This window comes from Phocoena sinus, chromosome 1 (assembly GCF_008692025.1).
Source record: "Phocoena sinus isolate mPhoSin1 chromosome 1, mPhoSin1.pri, whole genome shotgun sequence".
NCBI lineage: Eukaryota > Metazoa > Chordata > Mammalia > Artiodactyla > Phocoenidae > Phocoena > Phocoena sinus.
Genome location: NC_045763.1, coordinates 45,410,160 through 45,434,195, shown reverse-complemented (window position 1 = coordinate 45,434,195; position 24,036 = coordinate 45,410,160). Strand labels below are relative to the sequence as shown.

General features: G+C 38.8%; 1 protein-coding gene across 3 annotated transcripts in view; it reads left to right on the top strand.

Annotated features, from left to right (window-relative positions):
* Positions 1-1,480: 1,480 nt before the first annotated feature.
* NDC1 (NDC1 transmembrane nucleoporin) overlaps positions 1,481-24,036 on the top strand; it is a 47,422-nt gene continuing 24,866 nt past the window's right edge. Inside the window, exons 1-11 of one of the 3 annotated variants that reach the window (XM_032629414.1) lie at positions 1,481-1,866; positions 3,349-3,469; positions 6,268-6,369; positions 9,527-9,701; positions 10,853-10,991; positions 14,177-14,285; positions 16,223-16,274; positions 18,035-18,170; positions 19,209-19,301; positions 21,070-21,151; positions 23,788-23,946. In XM_032629414.1, the coding sequence (XP_032485305.1) occupies positions 1,663-1,866; positions 3,349-3,469; positions 6,268-6,369; positions 9,527-9,701; positions 10,853-10,991; positions 14,177-14,285; positions 16,223-16,274; positions 18,035-18,170; positions 19,209-19,301; positions 21,070-21,151; positions 23,788-23,946 (1,372 nt within the window). In that variant the 5' untranslated portion in view covers positions 1,481-1,662. Of the gene's footprint in view, positions 1,867-2,129; positions 2,141-3,348; positions 3,470-6,267; positions 6,370-9,526; positions 9,702-10,852; positions 10,992-14,176; positions 14,286-16,222; positions 16,275-18,034; positions 18,171-19,208; positions 19,302-21,069; positions 21,152-23,787; positions 23,947-24,036 lie in introns of those variants that run through there. The other 2 variants (XM_032629420.1, XM_032629424.1) reach the window with 2 other exon arrangements.

Sequence of the window (24,036 nt, the reverse complement as noted above, 5' to 3'; positions counted from 1 at the left end):
AATCTAAGAAATGTAGCCACATGCCCAGTTAAACGTGGGAGCGGGGGTGGTCTACTACTAAGAAAGAAGGGGAGAATAGACACTGGTGTAGACAACTACTAGTCTTTACCAAAGGAACTAAACAAAGGAATATGATTGCAAGTAACCTGAGGTCTGTTTATGGACACTCATTTAGAATGATTCTTCTTTTTTTCATTATTTTATTTTATTTTATTTTTAATTAATTTATTATTTTAAACTTTTGGCTGCATTGGGTCTTTGTTGCTGCACGTGGGCTTTCTCTAGTTGTGGTGAGAAGGGTCTAATCTTCATTGCAGTGTGCGGGTTTCTCATTGCGGTGGCTTCTCTTGTTGCAGGAGCATGGGCTCTAGGCACGTGGACTTCAGTAGTTTGTGGCTTATGCGGTTCAGTAGCTGTGGCTCACGGGTTTCTGGAGCACAGGCTCCATAGTTGTGGCGCACAGGCTTAGTTGCTCAGCGGCATGTGGGATCTTCCTGGACCAGGGCTCAAAACCCGTGTCCCTTGCATTGGCAGGCGGATTCTCAATCACTGCGCCACCCGGGAAGTCCCTAGAACGATTCTTTATAATCTCTCTCCACCACCAAATAGAAGGTTTTCTTCATGGCAGAGACTTGATCTACCTTTCTATTTCCAGTTTGTCCTGCAATACTTCAGACTTGATTGATATTATCATGTTTTTGGAAGTGAATATGATATACAACCTTAAAACAACTCAAGAAACCACTTTTAGAAAACACTGCAGAGCAATATGTGTGATCTCAATTACTCTCACCAGACTATGAGTTTCTTCGAGTCAATAAATCACTGAATCTGTCTTTCTAGAGTACTGAATTTTGTCTGTGGTATGTAATCTGGGTGTTAAAATGTGTTAGCAATATGCCTCTGGGGATCTCACTGAGGCCTAATGCAATCAGAGAAGGATTCATTAAGTGGGACTTAGGCTGGTGAAAAGCCTTTTTTCTCACTGGCAGGAAATTAATGACAATATTTGTATAGCATTTTAGTACATCTTTACAACATCATCCGATGCCATCTTTATTTTTATCCTTATTTTATAGATGAAGAAACGGAGGCTCAGGGAGGGTCAAGATATTCCACTTAGCAAGTGCAGAGCTGGAGCTCGAAATCAGATCTTAAGAGACCAAATGCACCTCTAGGGAAGAGAGTTTTTCATTTCAGTAAAATTAGTACCTTTGTGGAGAGGGCCACAGCATCCTTTGATTTCACTTTCAGGAGGTCGATAAAGTAAGATCGGAAGGAATAAAGGCAAATCATTTTGCCAGGTCTTTCTAATTATAGAATTCTGATAATCGGCACTGTGACTAGAAGCTGCTTTATAAAAGACTACGATTCCCAGCATGTCACAAAGGGACCGCTGGGAAGACTTCGACCTCCCAGCATGCTGTACTTTGGAACTCCCAGTCCCAGAATGCAACGCTCCTCCTTACTCAGAGGGCCGTAGAGACTACAGTTTCCCAGCATGGAGCGCCGCCCCCAGTTTCTGGCGCCCCGCCGGACTCTGCTTCGGAGAGACGTTTTGGACTCCAGAGAGCGGGCTCTGGAGTCCCAGCCCTCTTTGGGGGGACGTGTCTGCGGGGCGGTTCTGGCCCGTTGGGCCCGTCCAGACGGAACCTCGAAGGGATGGGTTTGGGGCCTGGGCCAGGCTTCGCCCAGGCAGCGCCTGAGACAGCCCCAATGGGGCCCTCGGGGGGCCTTCCTCCCTTTGAACTGCGGTGGCGGGTGGGCTCACTGTATCCTGTACCTTTCAGAGTAGGGGCCGCCATCACCATGGCCACTGCTGCGAGTCAGCCTTACGCTGGCGGACCGCGGGACATCCTGTGGCGCGTGAGTGCTGCGCGCGCTGTGGCAGGCGCTCGGCAGCTGCGGGGGTCGGGCTGGGCGTGCGGGCGCTGGTCGCGCGTGCGCGCTGGACGGGGGCGGGGCTGGCTCGAGTGTAGTGTGGGGAGCGCGTGGGGAGGGGGGTGACCCGAGCGACTTATTTCAGGGGTTGTGGGGGGCGTCCTGAGTGCACGCTGGTTACAGAGGGGACGGGCGTGCTAGGAAAGTTGGTTACAAGTTGTGTGTGTGCGGGGCGTCCTGAGTGCAAACTTGTTACGGCGTAAGAGAGGGGTCCTGAGTGGAAGCTGGTCATGGTGGGAAGGATGTCCTGCATGGGAGTTGGCAGAGAATGGGGAAGAATTGTATGCAACTCTGCTAGGTGCACAATTAATAAGTTTTTGATTACTTGGGATAAGAAGCAGGAAGGAATTATCCGGAATCGGAAAGAATGTGGTATGACCTTAGCAGAGGCTGGTCTTGGGACTAGGTGAGCAGGGCAGGTATCTTGTCAAATTAGAGGAATGTGTGCACTGTGGGCCCGAGAAGAGGAGGTACTTCCTTGTTGAAGTCCAATCAACAGTTCTGCCTCCCTTCTGTGGAGGGCACAGAGATATAGGAGTAAGATCCCTTTTAGGACAGCGCTTCTACCCCAGCGGCACGGCCATCTACTTTGTATCCCAAGTTACTGAGTCTTACGTGTTCTTTACCACCTGTATTATCAGTCATCGATGTTCTGTAGATTGTATGTCAGAAACGTGGCTGCAGTTTTGTTTTTTTTTTAACTTGCTCTCTGCCACTGCCTTCCTTCAGACACTGACTATAATCTTTGGCTTGGGCAATTGGGCTGGACTGCCTCCTGTTTGTCTCCTGTCTATGTCTTGTCCCCTCTGATCCATCTTCATTATAGCCACCTTACAGACACAGGGGTGTTTTACCTTCCAAAATATAAATCTGATCGTCACTTGTGTGCTTAAGATGCCTCAGTATCTCTTCTTGTATTCAGGCAGTAAATCTTGTGCCGCATGTGGTAGGCACTGGTGAGTCAGACATGAATACAATGCAGTAGTTGCCCAGTAAGGAGCTCATGTCTAATAAACACAATTACAATATACTGTTGGTTCCTGGAAAATGAATACACTTTCAGATATTGACATATCAAACCTAGAGAGACAAGTATAAGTTGCTGTAAAGTACAGTTGTAAACTAATTGAAACCTCCCTCACCCCTCAAAGTGTGATATTTAATGTGACATCTGACTCTGGACTAAAACAAGCATCAGTTCACTGTTATTACAAGTTTCTGGAGTGATGTGTAGTGTTACTAATAGTAGTAACCATTAGAGTTTATCTATAGCTGCATGGACTGTGATCTGGGTGTAAATATTAGTGATCAACATCCTGTATGAAAAGATAGGATTTGCATAACTGAAATAACTGAAATAGTTTAACTGACTTCATGATTGAGGGATTTTTGTTTGTTTAATTATAGGTTTTGGGCTGGAGGATAGTTACAAGTATTGTCTGGTCAGTGCTGCTTCTGCCCATCTGTACCACAGTATTTGTCATCTTCAGCAGCATTGATTTATTTCATCCTATACAGTGGCTGTCTGGTAAGTGATACTCAGTTTGGGGAAAACAAATTTACAGGACCCACTTCTCAACATAAAAATCGCATTATGTTTTAAATAGTTTATTTTAATTGCTGTATTGACAATGACAAAACATTCACTTTGAGGTATTCTTAAGGCATTCCCTTCCTAACATAGGCCTTTTCACTATATAATAAGATTAGTAGACACATCAGAGACTGTGTAGTATTAACACATGAACAGAAAGATCGTTAGAAGACCACATAAATAAGAACCTAATTTTGTTTATTTGTCTCTTCTATTTGGCAGCTTTATTGAGGTTGTCTTTTTAAGGAAGTGAACTATTCCTTTTATATATTTAAAAATTGTAGGTAGAAAATATGACATACCTTTTTAAAAAGTCTGTCTAAAGTTAAGAATACTTTGGGACTTCCCTGGTGGTGCAGTGGTTAAGAATCCGCCTGCCAGTGCAGGGAACACAGGTTCGATCCCTGGTGCAGGAAGATCCCACATGCCACGGGGCAACTACCCATGTGCCACAACTACTGAGCCATGTGCCTAGAGCCTGTGGTCTGCAACGAAGAGAAGCCACCGCAGTGAGAAGCCTGCACACCGCTACGAAAGAGTAGCCCCTGCGCGCTGCAACTAGAGAAAGCTCGTGGGCAGCAGTGAAGACCCAGTGCAGCCAAAAATAAATAAATAAATAAAATTTAAAAAAAGAATGATACCCTGGAATCTGATACATGAAATATATTTTTTTTTTTTTTTTTTTTTTTTTTTTTCTTTATGCGTTACGCGGGCCTCTCACTGTTGTGGCCTCTCCCGTTGCGGAGGACAGGCTCCGGACGCGCAGGCCCAGCGGCCATGGCTCACGGGCCCAGCCGCTCCGCGGCACGTGGGATCCTCCCAGACCGGGGCACGAACCCGCGTCCCCTGCATCGGCAGGCGGACTCTCAACCACTGCGCCACCAGGGAAGCCCGAAATATATTTTTAAAAATTTCTATATTGTGGTTGATAAAAAAGATGAGAAGAGAGAAAAAGAGGAAAGACTAAGGAAAATAGAGTTAAACTGAAAGATTGATGAGGAGGAAAAGATTGGAGCAGGCTAATGTTTCTCCATATCCTTGTAGATAAAATTATTAAGCTCATTAAACTAAACTATTTTATGTTAATAATAGCTACCAATTATTGCTGCCTACTGTGTGCCAGGCACCAGGCTAAGTACCTTATGTATAATACTTCTTATCCTTCCTACAACCTTGTATAATAATGACATAGCATCCCTACTTAAATGAGGGAACTGAGACTCAGGTTATAAGTCTGTGCAGAGACACAGCTAGTGAATAACTGAACTAGGATTTGAATATTGGTCTCTGACTTCAAACCTATGTTTTTTCCACTCTGCCACACTAGAATTAAAGAATAAAAAGAGAGAAATGTTCCCAGAGTAGGTTTTGAAGTCTTTAAAGTCTTGCCTAAGGCCTAGAAGCACAAATACTCTTGAAATTCTTTTTTTCCCTCCCTCTCAGAAACAGTAACAATAAATTTCTTTTGCTTTGAAAAGTGGGAAGTATGTTGTTAATTTAATTTTTCTGAAGAAATGCCAATTTTCAAAGTTAAAAGCTTACCTTGTGACCCTTGGAGAGATATTGCTGCTAAAGAATTAAAGTCATTTTAAGTTTTTTGTTGAAACATATCAATCACTTCTTGGGTGAGTCTCACAGGTCAAATGAAATTAAGCCATAAGCCAGCACAAGAATGGCAAGTATTTCTGTAACCACCTTGCTGTGTCTGCATCACTCATGAGCTGGGCTGTCTAGTTGCAACCTCAGAATATTTCAATATTGTAATCTAGAGCCGTTACCAATTGTTCAGTATTGGCACTTGAGATAAACACTTTCTGCCATTTCATGGCCCAAGGGTATCCTAGTATCACTTTCTCTTCAGATTGGATTTGATTTATGCCATTTTTCTCATCAAATATTACTTGTATTCTTCAACTTTTGCTTCACAAAGTCTTTACAGAGAAACTGTAGTCCTTCCTTCCTTATTTCCAGTCACATGAATCAGTTCTTTCACTCTTTTAGCTCAGTGTAATGCTTGAGGAGTTTAATTGTGGATACTGAATAAATATTTTTCCATAATTTTGGTCACTGAATTAAAATTTTAAAAATAATTGGTTTCATTATTAAGTCTTAGTCTATTCAACAAACATATATCCTTTTATATCTCTTGTTCATGTTTTTAGGCATAATATATACGTATTTTAAGCTTGACCACATTTTTTAAATGGAATGTTGAACTACTCTAAAATGTGAATGTATTGGTATTTCATAGGGACATCATGATATTGTTTTAATTCGGCTCATTTGGATGATTTATGGATTATGCTATTTCTAGAAATGTTACTTTTTTCTAGCTGTAGGGACCAATTGCATTAATTAAGAAGAGATCTGAAAAATATTATTTACATTTTAAAAAGAAACTTTGTTGGTATATTACTAAATGCAGTACTTCTCTGTTTCATGTGATAAAATGTTTGCATATGGTATTATTTTGTCTGATGTTAACATCTGGGTCATCTAAAAGAAATTCTAGTATAATTTTTAAGGATCTGGAACTTGGTCCAAATAGCTCGTGCTGTATGTAGTTCTTGAGTTGATGTCCTATAGGACCCATCAGCAGTGTATGAGTAAATTTTTAAATAAAAGATAACTTTTAAAATTATAGTTGTGGTTCAAGCCCCTTTTCTATTGCAGTATACTAACATGACTATATAACTGAATGAACTTACTAATTCATCTCTCTTGTGTTTTAGATTCTTTCAGTGATCTGTATAGTTCCTATATAATCTTTTATCTTCTGCTGCTGTCAGTGGTAATAGTAATAATAAGTATTTTCAATGTGGAGTTCTATACAGGTGAGTTTTCAAATATTAACCATCTTTAAAGTATCTGAATTTATTCTACTAAGGGCAGACTCAATGCATTTTGTATGTGGATGTGCACATCAGAGGCTGTATTTTATGTCAAAGTTTAAAAAATGTATACAGAATTATTATATATGCTTTGAATGTCTTACCATAAAATTTATTTGACCAATACATTCTCTGTTTTAAAAAAAATAATTAGAACTCTTAGGACAAATATTGGATGATTCCAATTATATATATGAGGTATCTAGAGTAGTCAAATTGATAGAGACACAAAGTAGAATGGTGCTTGCCAGGGGCTGGAGGGAGAAGGGAATGGGCAATTGTTTAATGGGCATAGAGTTAATGGGTACAGGGGAGGATGGAAAAGTCTGGAGATGGATGGTGGTGATTGTTGCACAACAATGTGAGTGTACTTATGCCAGGAAACTATACACTTAAAAATGGTTAAGGGACTTCCCTGGTGGCCGAGCTTCCAATGCAGGGGGCGTGGGTTCAATTCCTGGTCGAGGAACTGAGATCCCACGTGCCCCGCAGCACAGCAAAAAAAAAAAAAAAGGTTAAAATGGTACTTTTTTTTAATGTGTACTTTATGACATACAAAAATTTAGACCTTTTAATAATTCACAGCTGGTGTTAAAGTTATAATTCAGCAGATATATTATAAAAATAACTCCTTTATAGAGTAAGAGATCAAGACCAGATGATTTCTAAGGTCCTTTTCAAATAGTGAAGTCTATAATTCTGTGGTTTTCCAACAAAATTTAAAATATCAGGGGCTTCCCTGGTGGCGCAGCGGCTGAGAGTCTGCCTGCCGGTGCGGGGGACACGGGCTCGAGCCCTGGTCTGGGGGGATCCCACATGCCGCGGAGCGGCTGGGCCCGTGAGCCACAACTACTGAGCCTGCGCGTCTGGAGCTTGTGCTCCACAACGGGAGAGGCCGCGATAGTGAGAGGCCCGTGCACTGCGATGAGGAGTGGCCCCCGCTCGCCGCAACTAGAGAAAGCCCACGCACAGACACGAAGACCCAACACAGCCAAAAATAAATAAATAAAATTTAAAAAAAAAAAAAAATATCATATGTTTTGCCTTGGGAGAATCACCTGTTAGATTTCAGAGCTTTTTACTTTTTCTCAATTTCTCTCCTTGCTCTTCCTGCCGTTTCAGATTCCTTAAATCTGTCTTGAGGTAAAATGAGAAGCTTTTTCTTTTTTTTTTTTTTTAACATCTTTATTGGAGTATAATTGGTTTACAATGGTGTGTTAGTTTCTGCTTTATAACAAAGTGAATCAGTTATACATATACACATGTTCCCATATCTCTTCCCTCTTGCATCTCCCTCCCTCCCACCCTCCCTATCCCACCCCTCTAGGTTGTCACAAAGCACCGAGCTGATCTCCCTGTGCTATGCGGCTGCTTCCCACTAGCTATCTTTACGTTTGGTAGTGTATATATGTCCATGCCACTCTCTCGCTTTGTCACAGCTCACCCTTCCCCCTCCCCATATCCTCAAGTCCATTCTCTAGTAGGTCTGTGTCTTTATTCCTGTCTTACCCCTAGGTTCTTCATGACATTTTTTTTTTTGAGAAGCTTCTTCTGATACTTCTTTTTTTCACTATAACATCATTCTTCTTTTTAGCTCTTTAGTACTTCCTTGTTAGATATGGTATAAAATTTCACATTGCTCTCTGGATTTTATAGTACACCCTTTTCCTTTGCTTTTCTAATCCCTCACTACTGGCTGATGGATCCCTTTTGCTATTCACGCCATCTACAGAACCCCTTGGTTTACAGCATGTGTTCTTTCACACTGTCCCATGTACCTAGGTAATCTAGATTTAGATGCCAGACAAGGGCTCTCCAGCTAGTCATTCTTTTTTTTTTTTTTGGCCTCACCATGCGGCATGCAGGATCTTAGTTCCCCGACCAGAGATTGAACCTGTGCCCCCTGCATTGGAAGCGAGGAGTCTTAACCACTGAATCACCAGGGAAGTCCCCGTCTAGTCATTCTTAAAGCCTGACTAGTCGCTTTGGCTCATTCCTTATGTATTACTTTATGCCATGCATTGTGTGGGGATAAGAGATGTATGGTCCCAGTTTTCCCCAGAGGATCACAGTTAATGCTGAGAAAGACAGTAATACATGGATAGTATGGACGTATATAGAAGCATCATTTACCCAGCATGGGGAGCTTCCTGGAGGAGGTGATGCTTGAACCAAACCTTAAAGAATGAGCTGTATTAAGTAGACACGGAAGAAAAATGATGTTTTAGGGAAAAGGTGTATCATATAAAAAGGCTTAATGACATGAGAAGGTTTGGTATGTTCAGAGTATGAGTCAGAATGTAAGTCAGTTACACAGTCAGTAGGCCTTGTGGGCATTTCTGGTGGGGAGGGGAAGGTGATAGCAGCCTCTTCCCCAAACTGTAAAGCACCTAAGCCCTCTCCCTTTATACTTAATTTTGTACTTCCCCACAATCTCTTTACTTGGTATGTATCAAAAGGAGAATGTGTACAAAGATAGGCCAGGGAACCCTGTGCCAACTGATTTCAAAAGTCAGCACCCCTCACCTCCCACCCACACTTGCTTCCCCCAGCTCACTTCTGAAAACCTTTTAGGATTGTCAGAGCGGTATTAGAAATTCCCATGTAAGCATTTATTTTAGTATTCAGTGTTATCATTATTTACCTGGTTTGTGGTTTATTTTTCACAGATGGACTATATATTGACAATTTAAAATGCTGAAATAAGGATAACTTGCTGGAGGGCAAGCACTATCTTAAAATTATTATTGTTTATTCCTTTATGGCAGTGAGGGGAGTGCCAGGGTAGGCACTATTTGAGCTATCAGGAAATCTTAATTAAAAAGAATTGAAAAATGTTAATCATACTGTACTTAGGTTTCACCTCTCTAGATCCTTTGGTTTTTCTATTTCTTTGTGCATCTGTTTGTATTGAGTCTTTTTTCAAATTATTTTAACTAAGAATTTTTAACTTGGTATTTTTCTGTACTATACTTTACAGTGACTCTGGGTTTCTTCCTGCCCTTTGGCGTATTTGTGCAAAGATGAGAGGGAATAGTTTAAGTCCTCTAATTTCATATGCTGCAGATTATAAAGCCACAGTCACGTGTTTTGTTTGCAGTTGTGCCTTCCATTCCTTGCTCGAGACTGGCACTGATAGGGAAGATCATTCATCCTCAGCAGCTCATGCACTCCTTTATTCATGCTGCAATGGGAATGATGATGGCTTGGTGTGCTGCGGTGATAACCAAGGGTCAATACAGTTTTCTTGTGGTTCCCTGCACTGTTACTGAGAGGTAATATTACATATATTTTTTCTAAGGGTGCTTGTTTAGTTACTAAGCCCAAAGTGACCTATATACATTAATAGTTTATGGACGTTCTTTACTTTCTGGACTTCAGTAAAAAGTGCTTTTTTATGTACAGTCGAATGTTTTTGATGTTTTATGTTTGTTGAATTCAACAATTTTATTAAACCATTTATTTTGTACAAGGTACTATGCTAAATGCTGTTGGATTTGTTAGAATGATTCACACATGGACTGTAAGCTCCTTGAGAGCTGAGAACAGTAGGGGATTTAAGACCTGGACGCAAATAGATATAATAGGAGAGAAATAGGAATGTATGAGAAATAGTATTTAGTAGGAAGAAAGTGAAATGTGCAGATAAAACATCTGGGGCTTCAGAAGGCAGGGAGGAATCCACACATGGCTTCTTGGAGGAGGTGGTGTTTCGGTTGGGGTTTGAAGGAAGGACAGTATGAGAAGAATGAAGAAAAAAATTTTTAATAATTAAAAATACCTTCTTCAGTAGAGTACTTTTATAATTTTGAAACTTACACAGTTCTTGACCAGATGGCATTGATGTAAATTTCAAGTTTATATTCTGACTTTAAAAGTCAAAAAAGTAATCTTAAGTTCTCTGTTATCCAGTGATAAGACAGTATTCATAGTTGCTACTGAATACTTGAATACTTGATTTCCTTTTGTCCCCCAGTTACATTATATAAGGCAAGTTTTTTTTCCTAATGCAATAAATTTTCTTTAGTGAAAAGGGTCCCCCTGAGGGATTGCCTAGTTCTAAGAGCAACACAGAGAGAAGCCCAAAGTTACAGCATCTCTATCAGGTTATAGCCTTTATTTAGAATTCTTCAGTCCAGATGCAATTTACCAACTCATAAGCACCATTGCTTACTGTCACAGGGGACTTTCTTACCCTTACCAGATTTCTGGAGGAGCAGAGCTAGAGCATTAACTAAAGGTCAAGTTCTCATGCATCAGGGAAAAGGGTTTTGTTAATCTTTTGCCCACACTTAACCCCTTTTTTTAGAATTTGGGGCATTTCTTAAGTAATTAAGTCAAAGCTTTGCCTTCAGTAAATAATAAGCCTGAAATAGTAATATGTGTCCCTGACTGTTGAATTAATAACCTAACTTTTCCTCTTCAGCTTAGATAGCCCTGCTGCACAAACCTGCTTAAATGAGTATCACCTTTTTTTTCTGCTGGCTGGAGCATTTATGGGCTATAGCTATAGCCTCCTGTATTTTATTAACAACATGAACTATCTTCCATTTCCCATCATACAGGTAAGCTATGATTTGAGCATTACTTTATGTCAGAATTTGGCAGAGTTAAAATTGCCTTGGTGTTTGTATATATAACTGGCATCACCTGATTAATTCAAGATTTGATCAGCAAAACTTAGGACTGAGATCCTCAAAATGCCATTTGGAGAGTAGATCTTTGTCTTCATGAGACTTCAGTGTCTGTTTGAGAGCTGCAGTTGCCCTTCCTGCTGCCACTCTCAGAATACCTCTTTGCTCCACTCTTCCCCTCCCTGCTAGGTAGTGGCAGTTGCTGTGACCTAGCAGGGCTGGGGGAGGATGATGATGACATTCATGCAAAGTACCTCTGTGCAGCTGCCAGCGTCTTTTGGAACCTAAGAAGCTCATAAGCTTGAGAATGTACAACTAAGTATAGAATATGTCAGTTACTGTCTCAAATCCTTTTCAGAACAAGGCTTGATGTGCATAAATAAAACAGTTTTGACTGGTTTGAGTGGGACGGGTTTTAAAAATTCTACTAGTTTGGTAGGAGCTGACTCTTCCTCTGGCAGGAGAGAGAAAGTTCGGTTGAGATTTTTCCGGTGCCATCAAGGCTTTCCCCAGCCTGTTGCTGGTATTCTTGACTGTGCTATTATTCGCTTCATGCCTGCTCTAGGGCATGCTGAGGACGGGGCTTTGGAGCAAAACTGTTAGAACCAGCCCCTTCCCACTAGGACGCAGTCCAGTAGGGAGGGAGGGGTATGTAAATAAATGATGTTCCACAAGAGTGTAAGTGTGAGAGTGTGACGGATTAGGATTCTCCTGGTTTAACTAAAATTTTCACATGCCTGTTGCATCCCTGAGAACAATCTGATGAAAATACACCTACTGCAAGGAGACAGTGCTCACAGGATCTGGCCCTTATCTGGATCTGGCCCTTATCTCCCTGCAGTCTGTGAGTGTATAAACAAAGAGTCCTATTTACAAATTCTTCACATCTTGTGAAGGTGAATTAAATTAGAGTGTCAGCTTTGCCACCTCAGAATTTCAAAAGGAGAAAACCCCCCAAAATCCTGTATAGAAATATCCATGGTGAATCAGCTTTGATCCAAACATAGTTAAGAATATAGGAAATGAAGAAAAAAAAATTAGAGAAAAATGAGATTACCCCCAAATATCTTGCTCCTCCACGGACTTGTGTTGAAAGTAACCACCTATTTAACATCACGGACGTGTAAGAGTGAACAAGGGGAGTCCAGGATTGACAGTACTGATAAATTATTGTTTCTACCATGTACTGTTACATTTGTAAAATTTGACTACTAAATTTTTTATAATAGCTTTTGATAAAATCTTAGATTCATTCTTGTGTATTCTTCCAGACCCTTTACTGTACATTTATATATATAGTAGCTATAATACTACATAGTTTGTGGGGTGGGGTTTTCATAAATAGTTTTATATTGTACATATTATTCAGTAACTACTTTTTTCATATAACAGTATGAAAAATTAGATGTTTTTAAAAATCTAGTAATTTTAACCATTTACCATTAGTCCATTAGGGTTTTTTTCTATAAACTTGCCTATGCTACAAAAACCAGTTCTATTGCCCTTATTAAATTCTTAATGACAGACTGATAGGGAAAAGCAGAACGTTGGCATGGAGTAGGGGACAAAGAAATGGATTAATGCCAAGACAGGCTTGGCAAGTTATACGCCAACAAGACTATTTGAAAGTATTAAATGAGATAAGATTTATAGAGCCTGGCACATAGTAAATATTTGAATAGGTACAGGGTAGCTCATAGCCAAATCACAGAAGAAGCCAACAGGGAATTGAAAAACACTTCAGCTTGGGAGCAAGAAGAGGGTTTATTAGCTGTTCTCTGCGAATCTACTGAAATGTCTGCCTGCTTCCTTAGCCTCTCTGCACCCTTGAGAGTGATGATGGAGGTGAGAGCTGCAGTAGGAATAGTTTAGGGACTGTGCCCTTTTTATTAGGGGGTTGAAGTGAGATGGTGGTAGCACCCAGTAACTGCATCGAATAGTGCAATTCCATGTCTTGGAGTTTGAGAATATCTGAATAAATCAGGATACTTCAAGCTGTATGGTTAGTGATCAAGCATTCATTTCACCTGGGCTGCTTTTTGTAAGATGCTGTGGGAATCTGCAGATGTGGTATGAAGACATAACCTCTACCTAAGGACTGTAATTCTTTGCTGTTCTTTAGCTTCTGAAATCCTTAGAGAAGGATCAGCCTTAATATAAACACAGAAGAAGACCAGAATTTGGGAAGTCCATCTTTGGTTCATTGGGTTTCCTTAGATACTTTCCAATGATTTAAAAATTATTTTTTCCATTGGCATTTTTAGGGCCGACAACCCTTGTTTCACGAGAAGTGTAATTTTTTCAGGAAAAACATTTCCTATTTTTTCATATTTGATTCTTTTCTCTTAGATAGTTAGCATTGGAAGGTACCCACTAAGGAGCTGTTTAGCTGGTTCAGCCTTCTTATCTCACAGATAATTAGATAGGAGATGAGGCTGACTTAATGTTATACAGAAAGAGGAAGCACTAGAACTCGGGTCTCCCAATTCTTAGTCTCGTGTCTTCTTCACTACCTCCTATTTTTCTGCAAACAGCATGTGAAATATTTTAGTGTGAAGGCAGCATACATTATCTTTAAGGTTGCAGGCTCTGAAGCCAGCCTGCCTGCATTAAAATCGCAGATTTTTCTTTTGCTAGCTGGTAACACTGGTTAAGTTGTTTACCCTCTCTGTGCCTTGGTTTTCTCATCTGTAAGATGGGGATAATAATAGAACTTCCTTCGTGGGGTTGTTGTGAGGTTTAAATGGATTAATGCATTTAAAGTGCTTGGAACACTACCTGGTATGTGATAAGCATCCAAAGAATGTTAGCTGCTATTGTTGTAATTATTATTATGTTTTTTGTACTTACTCCATCTCTGTAGTCCTTACTATAAGTATAGATTGATATTGTTAATTTTCTCATTTCTGATCTCATATCAATGAGATGTTGTATAATGTAAATATTAAATACTTTAACATCTGAAATGGATGATTTTTTTACCTCTGGAATAAACTTTGTCTTTTTATGCAGTGATTATGTTTTTGTGTGGACTGTCATAGTTATGTGCTTGCTTTGGAATAAAAAAGAACCTTTGTTTGAATGTCATTTGATTCTGGTTTTCTTTTCTTCCACAGCAATACAAGTTCTTGCGCTTCAGGAGGTCTCTGCCTTTGCTAGTTAAGCATAGCTGTGTGGAATCGCTGTTCCTGCTTAGAAATTTCTGCATTGTGTATTATTTTCTTGGTAAGAATTTCTGCTTTTTGATACAGTATATGTATTAGCTCACAGCTCAGAAAATATCAAAGTCATTCTTGATTGTATTTATATATTTCCTACAATTGTAGGTATGTGATTAGCCCAGCTGATTGCTTGTTTCGATTAAGTGTTTAGATTTAGATTCAAATGTTCAAAGACTAGTTAAGAGAGAATATTGTTACAGAAAATGTGGTATATACATACAATGTAATAATAGTCAACCTTAAAAAAGAAGGAAAGCCTGTCACATGCTACAACATGGATGAACCTTAAAGACATTATACTAAGTGAAATAAGCCAGGCGCAAAATGACAAATACTACATGATTCCACTTATACGAGGTGTCTAAAATAGTCAAGGGACTTCCCTGGTGGTCCAGTGGGTAAGACTGCAGACTCCCAATGCAGGGGGCCCAGGTTCGATCCTAGTTGGCGAACTAGATCCCACATGCATGCCACAACTAGGAGTCTGCATGCCGCAACTGTGAGCCTGCGTGCTGCAACGAAGATCCTGTGTGCGACAACTAAGACCTGGTGCAGCCAAAATAAATAAATATTTTAAAATATATCAATAAATAAAGTAGTCAGACTCTTAGAAATAGAAAGTAGAATAGTGATTGCCAGGGGCTAGAGGGAGGGGAGAAGGGGGAGTTGTTCAATGGACATGGAGTTTCAGTTTTGCAAGGTGAAGAAGTTCTGGAGAGCTGTTGTATGACAAGGTGCCACACAGTGTATATACACTTAAAAGTGGTCAAGATGGTAAATTTTATAATGTATTTTTTACCACATAAAAAGATATATCCTTTAAAAAAGAAGAAAATATTGTATATCATTTAGTCATTACTCTATAAATAACATATTCCTTTTTATAACTTTTTGTAACTTGCTAACTAATACAACAGAAATACCCCGTTGCTAAGGGGACATTGTAGAATTTATTAACATGAATTTTAAGCACAAAGATGCAGCTTATTTAATATAATGAACAGTACAAGTTGAATGGAAAACCTTAATCTCAATAGCAACACATATTAATATAAACAAAATCCAGCATTCTAAAATACTGTTTTCAGACTGTAACATTTTCTGGTCCTACTTTTTTCTGTGGAATAATTTTACAAAATTGTTCTATTTGTGCATAGGCCATTCTGTTGTCTACTTTAAAAATTTTTTAGTTTATATAATCCATTTTTCTACATAGCTTTTATAATTGTCATTTTAATGTTAACACTTTGTTGTTTTTTATTAACCTACTGCAGTCAGCCTGGATGTTCCCCTGTTGTTGTATCAATACATTTGGGCTGACGTAGCAGCTGTGTCAACATATCCATGTCAACTATTTCTTCTTTAATTCCAGTTATGTTTCATTCAGATTTCCAGTGTTAACCACTTTTCATTTCTTTGTTGCACTTTGGTCTTTTTGGCCAGTTTCCTCTTTCAGTTTTTCATTTTGGTAAAATGTCATGGAGATTTATCATGGCAGATAAGGAGGCAACACAACTACATGCTTTGCTGTCTGTGCCAGAACTGAATAACAGACGTGAGTGACTAATCACTAACAGACTTTGAAAGAAAGGATGTCCATCTGTTATCTATATACTGATTTGTGTACTACTGAAAAGCTAGAATTGCTATATTCAGTTATGCACAGCTAAGGCTACAGTAACTGAAATTTGAGTTGTGTTGTTGCAGGCTGGTGTTATTAAACCACAGTAACTGAAATATGTACATGTTGGACGTGTGCAAAGCAAGGACTGCCTGTATTTAGAAATTACTCTTTTTCTGCCCATTCCTAATCAAAGTCTAGCATTTTGACTGAGGTCTTGGTGTCTACTTGGTCATCTCATCCACCTCATGTTCCAAAGCATGATTAAGATTTGTTTCATTAACTTTTTATGATTATAGCATGGTGTTTTTTCATTTCAGGCCACATTCCCAAAGCTTGGATTAGCACTGCTATGGACCTTCAGTTAGATGAGTAAGTGATCCTGAAAAGTCTAATTTTAATGCTTTTAATTCTCTCCATCCTTTTAGATGTTTGCTACTTTCCAGATGTTTTATTTAGATTTAGCCTTTAAATTAAAAAAAAAATTGCATTCATTTTTGAATACACATAGTTCACATAATTTAAAATTCCAATGGCCTATAAAAGGCTATATGGTGAATTTGTTGGCCTCTGTCTCTAGTCACCCAGTTCCTTTCCCCAAAAATAAGCAATGATAATTCCTTTTTTGTTAGATACAGCTTTTATATAAGTGGATTTCTTGAGTTGCATGGACATACCTCTCTTTTGTTTTTCTCCTCAATAATCATTCTTTGCTATGTTGTGGTAGATGAGCACCATACTATGGTTTTACTCTAATTTTACCTGTGAGGAAACCAGATTTGAGTCAGGTCATGTGACCAGTTGAAGGTCATAAGTAGCAATGGAGTGACAGCATCGGGGTTTATTGTTCTAGTTATTCCCTATGCACTTTGCACATAGGCAAAGCTTTAATCTTTATTTAGCGAATAAATGTAAACTTCTCTATTAGTATTTGTTCTTTTAATTATTGGTTATTCCACTGTGATACTTTTGTATGATCTTAACTACTATCACTTTTGAGGAGTGGGAATATCGACATTAATGGATGTTTGAGGTATTATGGTTTCTCCAGTGTAGATTTCAAAAAATTCCTAACTTTTAAAAGTTGCTAGGTAAAATTTAGTTTTGTCTTCTGCTTAATCACTATATATGAAACCAAACGTGTGGGTCATTTATTATGTTAGCCCAGGTTTTATACTTGGTCAAATGGAAAGAGAAAAATAATAATGGTATTGATAGAAATTTAATATAATACTTTTTTCCTCCTTTCACCTAAAAAATGTTTTGTTTGTATGGCAGTGCCTGATATTCTGGACTTAATGTATGCCAGGCCCTCAGTGATGCTTATTTAAAAGCAGAAAAAAAACTTTATCATCCCCACCGCCACCCCAACCCCAAGGAATGTCAAGTACTACGCTGGGCACTCCTAACATAAACTGTTTTAAATCTCATAAAAGCCCTAAGAGGTAGAATGAAGAGATTATGCCACCATATGGATGAGGAAACTGAGGGTAGGTTAGGTCAAGTGACTAACAAAATCACAGCATTTACAAATAGCAGAGTCAGAGGTTCTAGTCCTGTTTTCACAATTGCTAAGTATGATTATAGGATTATAATGACTTTGCAAATTGAGCTGTTCAAGGTTTTGGTAAAATTGCCTGCATTCCCTTTATTTAGTATTCTAACAGAGTTTCTTAACTTATTTTAAAAGTAAAGTTTGTTATTTTTAGATAGTACTTTGTGTTCTTAACTACTATGAAACTGTTTATACATATACAGATAGAGCTGAAATCTGGTCCAGGAGAGATGCTAGTCATGCTGAATGGTTTTTAAGTATCAAGCTACAAAACAACAATAATAAAATTTTACCCAGTCTCTAGGAGAGACTTCTTCCGTCATAGAAAGTGACAGTGAAGATTTGGAATGCAAGAAACTAAGAGCTAGTTTAGGTCTGCTCTTCCCTTAAGGCTCCCTTGTGTACTTTATAAGAAGGTATTAGTGAAAGAACTGTACAGGGTACAAAAGGAGAGGAATCTATCACCATTATTATTTAGAAATAGGATTTGTTTGTTTCTTAGTGTAGGGCCTCATGTCTCTTAAATGCTTAGATTGTATTTTTCCTACAGGATTAAATAGTAATTCTGCTTTCACAGGCAGTTTCATAGGCCTCTTGACACTGTGAGTGGCCTCTTGAATCTCTCATTACTTTACCATGTCTGGCTCTGTGGTGTCTTTGTCCTGATGACTTGGTACATCTCGTGGATCCTCTTCAAAATCTATGCCACAGAGGTTAGTATTGAGTTTTTTGTCAGTACTTTTCTGTTTTGGAGTGCGGAGGTTTATTTTTAGTAGAGCACTGATCAGCATGTTGTTGTGCCCAAAGCCATTTTGAGAAGCTGGGTTTTGGTTTTTCTTCTGAGATTTCATAAGGCATATATCTTTCATAACCATCATTTATTTGTATTTTTTTCTGAGGAACAGTGTTAGTGTTCTTAATGTTTGAAAACTAATCTGAATGAACTGTTAGTGGTACTTACTATGTTTTATCTATAGTGTAATTCTCATCTTAAAGTTTCTGTTTCTCTACTGAGCGTATACTAGATCGGCCTGAATTTTAAATTAATTTTACATGCTATTGATATAGATACTGTTGATCAGTATTAAAATATTTAAATATAAGGAAGGCAATAAAATACTTGTTCTTTTTTTTTTTTTTTTTTTTTTTTTTTTGCGGTATGTGGACCTCTCACTGTTGTGGCCTCTCCCGTTGCGGAGCACAGGCTCAGCGGCCATGGCTCACAGGCCCAGCCGCTCCGCGGCATGTGGGGTCTTCCCAGACCGAGGCACGAACCCGTGTCCCCTGCATCGGCAGGCGGACTCTCAACCACTGAGCCACCAGGGAGGCCCCAAATACTTGTTCTTTGAAGGAACTTTTAAAAATTTATATTGAAGAAATGATTTTAAATGAGTAGGAATTGCATTGTCTTCATCATCCAAATGTTTGTCTTAGAAAATGAGTGTTTCTGTTTTATTTTACCATCTCTGTAGGTTTGTACCCTCCAGTGACTTCAGAGAATTTTTTCTTAAATTTGTTTCTATTATTGGAAGTCAGAGATCTAGTAAAATTGGGAAAGTAACATGTTAGAAGGTAGTGTATTTGGGTATATGTAATTTTAATGCAATCTGTTTTTGCAAGGAACACTAAAGATGTTAGTTTGGTTGTATTGTCTCCTTTATAATAAATTTCAAATAGTGCTAATTTACTGAATGTAATTAAGTCATGAAAATAATCATTCCATAGTCTTTATACTTGATTATATTTGATAGGCTCGTCTGTTCCCTGTTCAACCACCATTTTCAGAAGAGTCAGATGAATGCCTCCCGAAAGTTTTAAACAGCAATCCTCCCCTCATCATAAAGGTAGCGGAACTATGCATTTTGTGTCTTTACACAGTCATCTCTAAGTTATCTTATGGAATAGACTTAATATTTGCATAATTAAGTATTTCGATATATTTTTTGAGGTCCTAGAATATTCTAATACTGTAAAAAGTATTGTAAAAATCACCTACATGCTACATTAAATGCTGTTTACTTTTTCAGTTTTCATTCCAAGTGACTAAGATGCAAGTATATATTGCAACATATGTGTATAAGCTAGACTAATTCTATATTTAGGAGAGATATAAAAATATTTCAAGCATGAAATATAATGATATACAACCATATACATTAGCTTTTCACAAATTCTTCATGGTAGCAAAACAAAACACTGATTTTTTTTTTTTTTTTGTTTTTTTTTTTTTTTTTTATTCTGTACGCGGGCCTCTCACTGTTGTGGCCTCTCCCGTTGCGGAGCACAGGCTCCGGACGCGCAGGCCCAGCGGCCATGGCTCACGGGCCCAGCCGCTCCACGGCATGTGGGATCCTCCCGGACCGGGGCACGAACCCGCGTCCCCTGCATCGGCAGGCGGACTCCCAACCACTGCGCCACCAGGGAAGCCCCTGATTTTTTTTTAATCATTGGTTTAAGGTATATTTTCACTCATATAGAATTGTTGGCTGTTATGATCAAAGGAAGTACTTGATAGTGTGTACATATTCAATGAACTCTCTTAAAATTTGAATAATGATAATCTAAAACAAATTTTAATCAAAAGAGTCTAAAGAAGTTGCAGTACGTTTATAAATCCACCTAAGTGAGAATAAGTTGTTTTGATTTAAGTTTCATTTTGAAATTTTAAAAGTAGAACTACAATATATATGATCTTGTTAAGAGGTCATAGTACTTAAAAAAAGAATTAAAATAGAACCTAGAGTTTGGATTACACTCTAGAAAAGTTGTAAACTAATAAGAAAATGACCCACTACGGTTCTGATTACCTTTAAATATCAATTATTACTAATTTATTAGATAAACAAAAATATCAGTTACTCATTTGGTTATTTAAAAGATCTTTATTTACTGGGCAGATGTTAGTCACTGCTAGTTGCTTAGGGTGTAATGATGAATAAGACAAAGCACAGCCTAATGGAAAAGGCAGATACACAAAATAATGAAAATTTACTGTGGTAAGTGCAGTGGGAACCACTTACTCTGCTTAGGACCAAAGCAGGAAACCTTCGCAGAAGGGATGGTGTCTTGAATGATGAGTGAAGTGGTTTGCCAGGGAACAAAATGAAGATTTTGAGTAAAAAAGTACAGCATATGTTGTGTCTCTACTGTGTGCCTGGGCACTGCTTTTGGACGTGGCAGCGAGCAAGACATTGTCCCTGCCTCACAGTTTAGTGGGTGGAACCCGGTGAGACAAGTAAGCAGGCAGTTACAATAAATTATGGTAAGTACCATGGTTGAGAGCTGTGTGAGTATATGTTTTTGCCGGGGAGGCCAGGGAAGTTCCAGGAGGAAGTGGTGTTTTAAGTTTCCCACTATAAGGTGGGAAGGAACACAGAGAGTTCCGTAGTTCCTAGGTAGCTGGAGCCCACAATGACTAGGGTAGCCTACAGAGGGTAGAGGCAAGAAGGTTCTGGAAGTCTAGAAAGGAAGGTTATGGTTCTGAAAAGTATTTCCTTCATGAAAAATTTCAACTGATTTCCCCTTAGATATGTAGTATTGAGCCCCATTCATAAATAAGATTTTATATAGAGGTTAAAAAAATTAAATAGTGTGTATTTTTTTCCCTTTCAGTATTTGGCCTTGCAGGACCTGATGTTGCTTTCTCAATATTCTCCTTCACGAAGACAAGAAGTTTTTAGCCTTAGCCAGCCAGGTATTGCTAAAAATAGTAGACCTAATAGGAACTGAGTATGTGTGTGCAGAAAGTGTTCCACTTAAAGTTTTTGGTGAGCTCAATATATTTATTAAAATATCACACATCATTAAATATCACACATATTTAATAATACTTCCATTAAATGAAGTATTGATTTAAACATTATACAACTGTTTGCATTGCTGTGGTTAGAAATTATATTTCTAGGAAAAGTATTTTTAAATTTTTATATTATTTCCTTCTGTCCTCTCATTCCCTTCACCTGAAGAAATTATGAGGTAGGCTGACAGTTTTAGAGCAGAAAAGTACAGTTTAAGAATCCCAGAAGTTTTAATGCTATAAGGGGTCTTAAAAATCAGATGGTTTAATCCTTATGGAGGACCTAAGTCTCAGAGAGATTAAAATGGCTTAATAAAGTTAATGTCAGAGTTGGAATAAGAAATTCTGTCATTTGACTCTTAAGTGCAGAGCTCCCCCTTCCTGCCATGCAACTTTGCCTTCCTTTTTAAAAAAAGAAGTGAAAAGAAACTATCAATAGACTTGATGGTGATAGGCCCAAGGACACTCTTGGCAACTCTGAAACACTTCTTCATTGTTACTTGCCGAGCTCCTCCAGACTGCAGCTGGGCCAGTAGTGCTCTGCCTTGTTCCTAGAGGGAAAGCCTTCCAGCCCAGCACCAGTGGGGACAGAACCTGGGTAGCTTTACATCTCTGTAATAAGCTCTTCATTATTTTGCCAAACTCGCCAATCCCCACATTATAAAATAAACCTATAGTTACATGTTACATGGAAATAAAATCCAGTTATATGAAAATATAGATGATTGGAGCCACTCTCCTTTTGGTAGTATGAAAAATCCAGTGCTGATGCTGTGGAAAATTAACTGTAGCAATACTTTTCTAGCAGACTGAGGTTTACTTAAGAATTCTCTATACACTAAATGTTTTCACAAGATATTCAAGTAAACCGTACCAGGGTGGCATGTTCTCTGCCAGAGAACATATTATTAAAATGTAACTGGTCATAGAAATAGAGATGAGATTTGTGGTTACCAGAGGCAAGGGGTGGGGGCGGAGGAACTAGATGAGGGCAGTCAAAAGGTACAAACTCCCAGTTATAAGATAAGTAAGTACTAAGGATGTAATGTACAACATGATAAATATAATTAACACTGCTGTATGTTATATATGAAAATTGTTAAGAGAGTAAATCCTAAGGGTTCTCATCACAGGGAAAATTTTTTTTCTATTTCTTTAATTTTGTATCTATAAGAGTTGATGGATGTTCACTAAACTGAGTGTGATAACCATTTCATGATGTATGTAAGTCAAATCATTATGCTGTATACCTTAAGCCTAATACAGTGCTGTATGTCAATTATATCTGAAAACTGGAAGAAAAAAAAATGTAACTGGACCATTACATAGTTCCTTACTGGTCCTGCGATACAGCGGTAAAAAACGTTCTGGGGGGCTTTCCTGGTGGCTCAGTGGTTAAGAACCTGCCTGCCAATGCAGGGGACACAGGTTCGAGCCCTGGTCCAGGAAGATCCCACATGCCATGGACAGCTAAGCCCGTGCACCACAACTACTGAGCTGGCACTCCAGAACCCGTGAGCCACAACTACTCAAGCTGCGCACCTAGAGCCCGTGCTCTGCAGCAAGAGAAGCCACTGCAGTGAGAAGCGCACGCACCTCAACGAAGAGTAGCCCCCGCTCACCGCAACTAGAGAAAGCCCATGTGCAGCAACAAAGACCCAACGCAGCCAAAAATAAAGAAAGAAATTAAAAAAAAAATTGAGGAAAAAAAAATGTCCTGGGGCCTATTGATGGAGTATTTTGTTTGTTTTCAGGTTAAGTGTTATTCCTCTTAAGTTGTAAATGGGAAGAAAGATTTAAGGAGGGACCTAAGTGAAGAGAGAATGATTGTTTAATGCCCAGGATGGAGAAACCAGTTTTCAGTGGACTCCTCTGCTATTCTCAACGCACAGTCGATTTTTGCATGACAGCTATTGGAGATAAAGGTTTTAGAAAATCAAAAGATAATGAGAATTAAGGGAATTTTTAAGAGTGTGGATCACAGTAGTTAAATAATAAGATAGCAGATACATAAACACTCAGTATAAAGTATGATCACTGTCAAATAGTGTGTCACTTCTATAGATGTAATAGCAAATAAGGGCTCTTTTGCAAATGAAAATGTAAGGAAGCACAGTGGGTGAGCCACAGCAATTTAGAGGTCACTGGGGGCCATGGGGTGCCTCTCATTAGACATGTTCATTGTCTTAAAGTCTTCAGTCTGTTCAGTACTGCTAGTGAAGTAACCTGGGTCTTTTTCGCTCAAACTGTGGAACAGTGTTTGGCTTTATTTTAGCAACCAATTTGAGAATGGTTTTTTTTAATGGTAAAATAGCAAATTTTTGCTTGTAGACTTTTAGGAAAATTATTTCATCCAAATATTTATTGAACTCCTGCTGTGTATTAGATGGCATGAGTATAAATGGTAGCTTGACTGAGAAAAGTGGGCCCTGATGCGAAGTGTAATATAGCATTTCTTGCTGATTTTTCTCCTCATTTTGAGAGGAGACCATAAGATTATCTACATTTTAAAAGCTGGTATTTGGACCTCCTAGGTGGACATCCCCACAGTTGGACAGCCATTTCAAGAGAGTGTTTGAATCTTTTAAATGATATGACTCAGAAACTTGTGCTCTATCAAGAAGCTGCTGCTACAAATGGGAGAGTGATGTCTTCATCCTACCCAGTGGAACCTAGGAAATTGAATTCTCCAGGTAATTCCTAATACTACTAAGAGAGGGGAAAGCACTTACATTTTATTTCCTAAGGAAGGTAACCGTAGTTAATGTAAGGATATGTATATA